The 11359-nt window shown below is 39.8% G+C and overlaps 2 protein-coding genes across 4 annotated transcripts in view; both read left to right on the forward strand.

Moving 5' to 3' along the window:
• The window catches only part of galnt2 (UDP-N-acetyl-alpha-D-galactosamine:polypeptide N-acetylgalactosaminyltransferase 2), a 34306-nt gene extending 29450 nt beyond the window's left edge, over positions 1–4856 (forward strand). For all 3 annotated transcript variants that reach the window (XM_049718901.2, XM_049718902.2, XM_068650538.1), the window contains exons 15-16: positions 822–941; positions 1140–4856. In XM_049718901.2, the coding sequence (XP_049574858.1) occupies positions 822–941; positions 1140–1295 (276 nt within the window). In that variant the 3' untranslated portion in view covers positions 1296–4856. The remainder of the gene's footprint in view (positions 1–821; positions 942–1139) is intronic.
• A 147-nt stretch (positions 4857–5003) lies between these two features.
• On the forward strand, positions 5004–11300 carry smyd2a (SET and MYND domain containing 2a). The gene is made up of 12 exons (XM_049718903.1): positions 5004–5897; positions 6679–6742; positions 6813–6923; positions 7116–7176; positions 7752–7879; positions 8066–8133; positions 8330–8432; positions 8524–8634; positions 8812–8935; positions 9024–9198; positions 9400–9508; positions 9606–11300. Exons 1-12 carry the CDS (start codon positions 5725–5727, stop codon positions 9687–9689), a joined length of 1311 nt encoding a protein of 436 aa, XP_049574860.1. The 5' UTR covers positions 5004–5724; the 3' UTR covers positions 9690–11300.
• Positions 11301–11359: the final 59 nt, after the last annotated feature.

An 11359-nucleotide genomic window follows, 5' to 3' on the forward strand; every position in this document is an offset into this window, starting at 1 on the left:
TTAATAATTTAGAGTCACCTGGGGGTCAAATGGTAGCACTGGCGCTTAGAGAAAGGAGGGTGTGTTTGAAGTGAGTGATCATCCCTTTTCTGTAATAAATGTCAACTTAATTGATTGGTTTTGCTTTTTTTAGCATGCAGTATTTTGAGCGTTGTCATTAGCACACTGCCGTACAGAAATCAACTCCCAATTTTTGACTGACACTGTCAGAAATGATCAATATGATCGGTTGTAATTTGCAGCGGTATTGAAGTGGATTTTGTCACCACCCTCAGTATCATGAAGTGCAATTTTGCACTACTGCAAACGATATCTACTGTGATATGAGCCAAGCACTCCAATTAAAGAGCTCCCACACATCCACTCCACCACCCAGTCATTAACCCATTTCAATTTCATCAACTTTAAATATGCACCATTTTGCACACTTGTGACCTATTTATTGCATTCTGATTTTTACATTTCATTCGGTAGCCTGCGGCTACATGAGATGCTGACGATTAATGCCCTTCTTTTTCCTCCACTTTTTAATCGTATTAAATGAATATCGTTACTCTCTAACAGAGGTATTACGTTGAGGTGGATCTCATAAAATTGTTAATGTTGCCCGTGAGCTAGAGGGACAATTTCATAATGCAATACTGACTCAACCTTCGTGGTATTATTCTGTTTTCAATGCCTTGGATTCATAATTAGAGTTGGCGATGGCAGCAATTATTTTAAGTGGGAGGAGAACGCGTCATTTTCTCATAGTGTTGATTATGACTGTAATTAAATAAGCAATTATTAAGAGTGGTTTTTTTTTTTTTTTTTGGTGAAAGGAATGGGCCCTGACGAAAGATAAATCAGTCAAACACATGGACTTGTGTCTGACAGTGGTGGAAAGAACGGCCGGCTCCCTCATCAAACTCCAAGGCTGTCGAGACAATGACAGCAGACAGGTACACTGGCGCCGAAATGTTACAACACGTACCAAAAAAGATAAAAGCCACTTCCGACGGGCATAATGAATCATTCATTGTGTAATTAAATTTGGCATTCAGCAAATCATTTTTGGCTCATGTGTAAAATTATAATGTGATAGCCTTTGCATCTTCAGTTAAAGAACAACCTGCACTTTCTCTGCCTTGTATGAACAGAAGTGGGAGCAAATTGAGTCCAACTCGAAGCTTCGTCACGTGGGCAGTAACCTGTGTCTTGACAGCCGCAGTGCCCGCATGGGTGGGCTCACTGTGGAGGTGTGCAGCCCCAACCTGAGCCAGCAGTGGAAGTTCACCCTGAATTTACAATCCTAGGGGACAACATGGTCGCCACTAGACATCACGCTCTGCTAAGAGTATTACACACCAACTAACTTTACGATGAAGTAAATGTCAACTGGAGGAGAAAGACAAACATGATGGATGAATGGGTCCATCTTACTCCTCCTCAGGGGTATGAGGTCATTTCTACACCACCACTCCACCCCCTCCTCCAACATAAAGACTGGCGGAGGGCCTTGTAGACCTTAAACAGGAAACTGACCATATTTAGTGGGAGGAACAGTGCTGGTGACGCTGATGATGAGCAGGATAAAAGTGAAGGCTTTCCATCCAACTACTACATACCTCAGTGTTTTTCTCATTGATGGTTCGGGAGGCAAAATAACGTGGATTCGTTTGTTTTCTTGAATGCTGGTGGAAATCAACTTGAGTGTTTTTATTTTGTAATTATTTTCTTTAGAATATTTTAATTACTGTTAATTTGTGGAGGTTTGCAGGAGCTTTTTTTTTTGGACTTTTTTTTTGAAAACAAAAACAAGATTTTCCGAACCGAGCCAGAACTATTGATTTGGAGGAAAACAACGTTGAATTTTTTTTTCCCCCTCGTATATTGAAACTCTTCGGTTTACAGGATCAGCAGAGATGAGGTGGATGGAATTTTTTTTTTCTTCTTCTAATCTTTTTTTTTCCTCCCACAAAAGTTGAAGAGGAGATTTCCCCACAACATGCAACAAAGCTCTGGAGGAATTCTCAGAGAATATGGAGTTGAGGAAATCTGCTCTCCTCAGGCTGTAGCACTGGCTGCTGCACTTTAGTATCATTCGTTTTTGTCTTTAAAGCAGCAACACACCACGAAGCTCTTAGCAGCCTTTTTTGTTTACTTTCTCTCTTAAGCAAATTGGGGAAAAACTGCAAGGACAATGAACACTAGAGGATTGATGTATTTTCTTTACTCTTGCTGCTCTTCGGCTACTCCCTCGGGAGCGCCTCCGTTTTATACAATGTCTGTTTGCATTGTGATTTTATTTTGCCCAGCACATCAGACTGAGTTTGTGTTATTTACTGTTGCCGCGGTTTCTCCCAAGAGGCAATGGGAATAAATAGTGCAACTTGTATTATCACCACCAACTCTTATTAGTTTCTCAAGGGTAGCTCTGACCTGAAGCGCCACACTTCGTAAAATGTGTTTGTCCAATTGATATATTGTATCCCACAGGCACAGGGGAAACTAAACCACAACTGCAGCTGCATAAATATGAAGTGGAAGGAACACAGGTTAAATTATTATTTGGGTCTTGTTCAAATTCTCTTTGTGGCAGTACTGCCACTCTCTACATGGGACTAACGTTTTGGGTGAACTTATTACGAATCAAATTCAGTGTTATTAAAAAGAATGAATGGTTTACGTTAGCCTAACTGTTAATAGAACCTTTGTCCAACTATTGTTTATGGTACATAAAATATTATTGCTGTCCGATGGCACCACGAAGCATTAAATTAAGAACACAAATAACAACTTCAGCACCAGAAGTAAATGCAATACTGTGTTTTCTGTTTAATGTTTTTAAATGAATTGTACATTGAAATAGTGCATTGTTAAAGGTGCTTTTTGTTTTTTTTTTTGCAAAAATGCCATGCCCCAAAAAATGGGAGTGTTGGGCTCTAGCTCACCTCATTGGTTAGATGGTGCCACACTTTAGGGTGCATGCACGAGAACAATCTTGTGAATGTCATCTAAAAACTATTAAGTCAATTGACATGGTTGCCCTCAGACAGCAATGCTGGTGTATCATAAACAATTATCTGCAAAAGCTGCAATAGTACATTTACATTCACAAATAATGAAACCAAAAAGATTTTTTTTTAATACTATTTATTTAATTTCTTTGGCTTCCTCTCCAACCCTGCTTTCTTTTTTTCCTTTTTTTTTTATACGACTTTTTTCAAATGGCGCTTTTGTCTGTTGTCCGTCTTGGGCCATTTATACTCCGTGTCTTTTCCTTTGTCTTAAACTAAAGTTGAAGCCACCAGGCTGACACTGCAGCTGCTCGCAGAGCCTATCCTGACACTTGATAGGTTTCTGCGCTGGACTGCCAGTACCTGTGAGTGCCGGGGCAGATACAGAACTTGGTTATGAGGAGAGAGAGAGAGCCCTGTTGCCATGGTCACTGTACTGTACTACTCAGAAGACCCAAATGTTAGTTAATTTGGAGCTTTGAAACTCAGATGATGTTTTGAGGTAGCTATTGTGTTTGGACAGATGCAAAACAAAGGTAAATTTGTTTCGATTTAGAATTTAAGAATCAGCATTCTAGACTACCAGCGGGGTCAAATACTTCAAGGCAGTCACTATTCCTTGTGTTGTCTTGGCACCCCCTAACAAAAGATTATAAAACAAAGTGTAGCTTTTATGTTGCCAGTTTTCATTTTTGTGCAGCTTTCTTCAATTACATTTATAATTCTTTCAAGTGTTTTCCTGACTGCATAGAATCCAATTTAATAGAAAAATGTTTGTTTGGTCTACAGCGCCCTCTACTGTCACTTTGTAGCAACTAAGTTAAAAATGACATTCTCTAAACCGGGTGAGGAACCTGCATCCCGTGGGCCATGGACGGCCCCCGGGAGGTATAATTTGGTGTTATGCACTTCTAAAAACATGTTTGATTGCCTCATATTTTGTTATAAAAATAATATTGTCCTGTGAGGATTTTTTTTTTTCAAAACTGAAATGGGCCTTGTCAAGAAAATGGTTCCCTGCCCTGCCCTGCCCTATTATGAGCAACCAAAGAGTTTCAGGCTTCATTATTATTAGCTGTTGCTTATATGAACTGTTCTCTGTTCATCCAGTTGGAACCAAACTGCACATATCTAAGTTACCATGGCAACACAGTCACCTATTCTTTTTGAACCAGAACCATTTAATCCAATGCCATTTCTTTTAAAAAGACAACACAATCCCATTGATTGGATGATTGAATGTTTACATCTTTAGCACACCGTGCCAACGATTATCCCTGTTTGTTTTTTTAAGAGAGAACAGTATAGCGGGATAATTTCACAGGGTATATACCGCTCAGCTTTCTGATTTAATGTCTTAACATTTGTGACAAGAACATCCAAAGCATGTGTGAAATGATTCATAGTTGAATTCAATTTTGTGGACAAAAAAAAGGTGTAAAACTTAAGTTTCAGATTCATTTGTCATTTTGATTCCTATCATTATTGCGAAAGCCTACTTTAGATTAGCATCCATTTTAAGTTCGTAGTCTTTAGGTATTAAAATATGAATTTGGGTCAGAATGTGTCACAAGTCTCAACAACTGATGATGACAAAAAATCAAAGGACGTGAACTTCATACTTAATGCTTTGTGGCCCGTGTGCAAAAGTGTATATTTTTGTATATAGTACCTACATCCAAATGTGTGTACATTATGTACATAAATGAACAGTGTATTCAGCCCCAGGTTGCTAGCAGGTTTTGGTTTTGTCACACTGTGCAGCGCTTTTAACTGTTCCCTCTTTTATAGACACTGCAAACTTTGAATGAGGAGAAATGATTAACTTAAATAAATGCATTTATATAGAAAAAAATTTTACAAACTCAAGTATTTTGGTGTGCATCCTTTATCTTATGATGGTCACTTTGGCATGACACTAATTTCTACTGGTTTGGTTTGACTGGGTCTCGTGATTCGGGCTAACGCATCATAAAATACATTGGTTGCTGTGCCATTTCTGTATTGACTTCATCCTAATTTTTGTAGTTTATTTCTTTGTTATATTAAGTACTCAAAGACAAGTTCAGTGTATTGGAATTCCAATTGGAGACAACGTCAACATTTAAAGGACTGTGATGAAGGAATTCCATTGTCCCTGATGAGGCTGCAGGGCCTAGTCCATGAATTCCCTACAATTTAACTAATGCTAGCCTCAAGCGCAAAATTCTGAATATTGCAACCTGCATAGTCCAGCAGGGAACAGGACTCGGCCCGTTCCTCTTCATATGGATCATTTTCGTCTAATTTGATTAATAACGACACAGGCAATTGAAAATATGTATTTTGTTCTATTTAGCATTACTTATGCCACCTTGATCATATCCAGTATCTGCCATACTGATACAGCCATGCTTGAAATCCTATTTTCAAAAAGCTAGTGATTTGACATTTTAGGCCATAATTATAAAGACAATCAAGAGATTGGCACGCCAATGGAAAGTCCGTCTGTTCTGTTTTATATATAATTGGCACTTCGTTTAATCTGCCTTTTTTTGGGTGGCTGCACTTTGAACAGAGTAAAAGTAATACTGTTGTATATTGTCATCTGTCCACCAGGAGGGCGGGGGTGAGCGCAGCACACGTAATGCGCCGTAGAAGAAGAAGAAGCTTTACCACAAACCTGGAGCTGATCCCAGTAGAGTCAGTCGCAGGGAGTACACACTGGTAAAGCTTCCAGGGAACCATGAAGAACGAAGGTATAGAAGGGACGGAGCTGTTCGTTAGCCCTGACAGGGGCCGAGGTCTGCGGGCATTGAGACACTTCGCGGTGGGGGAGTTGGTGTTCGCCTGTCCAGCTTACTCGTACGTGCTGACTGAGAGTGAGCGAGGAGCGCACTGCGAGCACTGTTTCACCAGGTAAAAAATAATCATCTAATCGGTGTTTATTGTCAATGTATTTTTGAATAATTATTTAAAATTGATGCTCTCGTCAAAAGTTAGCCATGTGTTCATTTCAACGTAGGCTAGGTTACCGTTTAAACCTCTGGACGCCCACCTAGCTCAATTAAATGGGTCAGTGCGCAACATTCATCACTGCAGATATTATTGGACGCACGCGTGGTTTGTACAATAAATACCGTTCAGACTTAAGCCGACCTGACTTACACAAGCTCTCATTCATTAGACCAAAATCAATCTTCTCTTCTAGCAACTTATAGAGAGAGGCACATTTGTTCCCATTGTGTTCACTGACCTCTTATTAAAAGTTATTTGAGCAAGAATTGGCTATTATTAGGCTATGAAATTGTTAATTTTCTTGTACACCTTGTACAAATTAAGTCTGGTGACAAATTTAATTCTAAAAAAAAAAGAAGTGTGTATTTTGAGGGAAAAAAAGGGAAAACAGGGGCAACATGTACGTTTTACTTACACAGTATTGTCTTTAATTTAAATCCTCTTACTGCTTCCCACACATACATGGCGCACACATGCTCCATTAATTTTTATGGAGCAGTGAAAGGTTACAGTGCTAAATATAGCTGCCCATGCCTCCCAGTAGTGGAGGAGAAGAGAAGGCCAGGGGTGTGTTGCACATTTTTGTCACTCTATTCAGTTGAAATAATTAACAACAAAATCCCTAGAGAGTTGAGATGCAAAAGAAAGGTTTTAAAGAGAGCTGTGTGTTTGTTTTTTACAGAAAAGAAGACCTTTTTAAATGTGGCAAATGTAAACAGGCCTACTATTGCGACATTGACTGCCAGGTAACCCCCTGCACATATATTTCCTGTGTCTTATCGTGGAGTTGCTTATTGTATTTGTGTATGCACGCAGAGAGGGGATTGGCCCATGCACAAGCTGGAGTGTGTTGCCATGTGTGCCTACGGGGAAAACTGGTGTCCCTCAGAGACGGTCAGACTGGTAGCCCGAATCATTGTGAAACAGGTAGAGTGAAAATCAGCTGCTCAATACCAAGATACGTATTAGGTTAGGGTATGAAAAAGCCAACATGGCCGCCGACAGTATGCTGCTCTCCAGCTGTTGTTCCAAACAGTCATTGGAAATGTTTTGATGAAAAGAGCTGACAGTATTATAATATATAATATAATCTTTTTTTTAATTTTTATTCATGTATAGAGAGTCACGACAGAGCGCACGCCGTCAGAACGATTACTGCTGCTCAAGGAGTTTGAAGCACGTGAGTATGGTTGTGCATGTCTGAAAACATTGTTGATGAACCCACTACTATTCAGAGTTTCATAAAAACAAAACAAAAAATTGGGTCATTTTTTGTGTAATCCTGCTCAATCCAACCCACAATAGAGATAGCTGTACCTCTCGCCCTTGCACTCCTGAGCTGAGTGTAAGTAATTCAATGAGAATATTAAACATACACCAATTTTCCATAACCTACTTACCTTCAGCCGCAGTATAAAATCACTTCTGCCAATAGTGTTCTTAGTTACATCTACAAGCAGTTTTAGTTACAGTTAAATTGTGTTAGCGGTGTCACGAGACTATTCGAGACTCCACTGTAGCCTCCGGGTTTTGTTCTCTCACTTTGTTTCACTCCAAATGTGCTGCATATTGGGACTTCAATCCCAAGACTCCCAATGCTGTAATTTCTTGTTCTCTGCAAAGCGATACTTGTACTGTGCCTTCCTGTGAGGTTATCGATCATGATGTTGTTAAATATCCACTCGCGCTGTTATGTTTGTATGCTTATACACAGTATGTTGGAGGTTCATTCGTAGCCGCAATTTGCTTTCCCAGATTTAGACAAAATGGACAGCGAGAAGGATGAAATGAACCAGACAGACATTGCGGCCCTGCATCACTTTTACGGCAAACACATCAGCAATATCCCGGACAACCAGGCGCTCACTGAGCTCTTTGCTCAGGTTTGTTGCCTCATTTACTTGTGCATGGAGTATATTGTAAACATTGCATTTCTAAATGAATTAGATTAATTACCTAAAACGGAAAGGGATTTGATGCTTTTTTTTGGGGGGGATCCGGCTTGCATCAAGTAATATGATTTGACGCTATTGTCTTTCTTCTGTCTATTGTTGATGCTTTGTGTGTAGGTGAATTGCAATGGTTTCACAATAGAGGATGAGGAGCTCTCACATTTGGGATCAGCTGTTTTTCCAGAGTAAGTACACTAATTTCATGATACACATGCAAATAAAAGTGATGATGCAGGACTTGGTGTTGCTCTGGACGTGTTCCATATTTGGCAACAGAGCCTGACATCTTAAAAAAAAAAAAAAATATGGTTCTGTGTTAAATCAAGTAGTCGTCCTTCCTTGGCTATTCTCCGCTCAATGTCCTGATGCGATTCCTCCCAGTGTAGCACTGATGAACCACAGCTGCAGCCCAAATGTCATTGTCACCTACAAAGGCACCGTGGCAGAAGTAAGAGCTGTCAAGGAGATCAGCCCCGGAGAGGAGGCAAGAATCTACTCACAGGCGTTCTCCACCACATCTACCCAGAATGCAGTTGATTTAGCATTGACTGCTGTTTTTTTTTATCTTTCCTTAGGTCTTTAACAGTTACATCGACTTGCTCTACCCCACAGAGGATCGAAAGGAAAGGTTGTTGGATTCCTACTTTTTCACGTGCCAGTGTACAGAGTGCACAACGGAGTCAAAGGTATGAGTGTCTGCCCACATTACGGATATCAAAACTCCACACAACCTTGTTTAAATAAGGTTTTTGATATTTACAACAACAACAAAAAATTACACCAAGATAGATCATTTGAATCCCCCCCCCCATCATTAAAGGGGTATGATATAAAGTCATGTTGTGCTCTCTCTTGCTTCATAGGACAAAGAGAAGATGGAAATCCGCAAGATGAGCTCCGGAGCACCCGAGCCAGAGGAAATCCGAGCCATGGTCCGATACGCCAAAAATGTCATTGAGGAATTCAGGAGAGCAAAACATTACAAGAATATCCTTTTCCTTCATCGTCACATTTTTCCATTTTGCTCTTCAATAAGTCGCTTAACTTCACTCGTGACTCCTTGACTTTCTGGCATGCCCGAGCGAATTGCTGGAGATGTGTGAACTCAGCCAGGAGAAAATGGGCACCATATTTGCAGACACCAACGTCTACATGCTACACATGATGTATCAGGCCATGGGCGTCTGCCTCTACATGCAGGACTGGGACGGAGCCATGAACTACGGAGAGAAGATTATACACCCATACAGGTAGAACCACTTGCCTAATCTTTTTTTATGCTTGTACCGAGAGCTGCTTACTGAGTTAGCTTCAAAAGGGCAGAGCTTGGTCTGCACTGTACTGCAATGTTGTGAAAATGTTGCTATCAAACAGCTGAAGGCAGATCTCATCAGATACTGCAAGTGTACCTAATGTAGTGGCCAGTAATTTGATAGCGTTACTCTCTGCAGTGTGCACTACCCAGCTTACTCTCTGAACGTGGCGTCCATGTATCTGAAGCTGGGTCGCTTGTATTTGGGGCTGGAGAAGAAGACACAAGGAGTCAAAGCTCTAAAGAAGGTATTAGAACAAACTCCGGGGCTGGTGTTGCACTGCGTTTAAATAAATGGTGGAAGTTTAAAAGCAACATGTGAATGTCATGTTTTCATGTGTACAGGCACTGGCCATTATGGAGGTGGCTCATGGGAAAGATCACCATTATGTTGCAGAGGTCAAACGGGAACTCGAGGAGCAGAAATGAAAAGGGAATCGAGAAATGAGGAGAGTAAAGCACACAACCTGACTGCATGGTATGCGTCTTTTTTTTTTCAACATCGCCTTTGGAAACGATTTGCTATCATCTCTGAATTTTGTCTGAGGATGACTACAAGCGACTTCATCAGCTGTCTTGTCACTGGCACACTTAAAAGGAGAATGATTTCCAAAGATTTTGTTTTTTTTGGTCTGTCATGGGCCATTTTTTGTGGCTTTATTTCAGAGTCAAGAGAGGATTTCTTTGACTCCCTTTGGTCAAAACAGATGTCTCTTGTTACACAATCCTGATTTTTCTTGTGAGTGGCTGAACTATGCGCCAACTGCAGCAGATGCGCAATTACATATTTCACATCTTTAAAAAAAAAAAAATTATCAATTACCAAGCATGCGTGTCTTGCTTCTTTAAATTATCTGGAATTTAAAGACTGAGCATATAGCATCGGGGACTGTAGCAACAAAAGTGAAAATGCAAACAATTGTGTCAATACGTGTTTGGCTTGTGTCTGTCATGTTTGACTTGACTTTAAAAAAAAAGAACTGCAAGTTTTATAAGTTGTTGATGTTATTGGTGTTGTCGTGTTTTGTAAGATGAGGCTTGTTGACCAAAACCACCATGGGCTTCAGTGAACTATCTGCCCTGATCAAGCACAACATACCTGGTACACCTGCACTACATCATGACAGGAAACACTTCTACATATGTTGAATAGAACATGTTAATTCAAACTGAGCTTCATCTTTGTACAGTCAATATTTTCTGATACTGCTGTTGGAAGTGATCCTAATGAAATGTCCTTTGAGGGAATATTGACAATAGATAGTATGTAGAATATATGCATGGTATGTCTTTTTGCACTCACAAACTGCACCTGTCTTGGCTACTTTGTCAAGCCACAACAAACAATATTTAATGATCATGATTATTTTTCTCTATCTTAATATTTTTTTAAGGCAAGTATTGGGGCCGGGTGCCATTTTGTTGTAGTCAGCTTTTGTTTGCATTTTAACAATTGCGTTGAACTCTTGGCTTGGAATGGAACCTTGCAGTTCATTTCTTTAACTCTAAATGAGTGATTTTGGAAATTGTTTTTGTGATATTTTTTCTGCACCTGATATGACTGGAACACAAAGAACATTTCACTTCTACTGGGCTTTAAAATGCAGTATTCAAATGTGTAAACCAAAGAGATGCCGGCATGTTTACTGTAGCCTTTCAACTTTTTCTCTTTCAGCCATGGGTCCATTTTACCTGTCATGAGGTGTCATAAACAGTAGCAACTTCTGCACACGAATAACATCAGCACTGGTCTGTAAAATCATGTATAACATGATGAGCTTACCGGCTGTGTTGTAGAAATTTCATTCAAGGGCTGATCCTCCTTTCCAGTGATGTCATAAAATAAGACTAAAAGTGTAGCTATACGGTACACAAATAGTCCAACAAATACATTGTGCACGAACAAAAGCATTTTGGTTTCTTGTAAAAAAAAAAAAAAAAAGTTAAGGCATGGACGGTTAGTATTTATGGAATGCATACATACAAAACCAATTCATGTACTCTGTCAGTGAATTCCAATAAATAGTACTTTGGCCCTCATTTACAATCAGCTGTCTTTATTTTGGAGCAATAACAGTAGATGTTGCTGCTTGCGTTAT

This window comes from Syngnathus scovelli, chromosome 4 (genome assembly GCF_024217435.2).
Source record: "Syngnathus scovelli strain Florida chromosome 4, RoL_Ssco_1.2, whole genome shotgun sequence".
In the NCBI taxonomy this organism is placed as follows: Eukaryota; Metazoa; Chordata; class Actinopteri; order Syngnathiformes; family Syngnathidae; genus Syngnathus; species Syngnathus scovelli.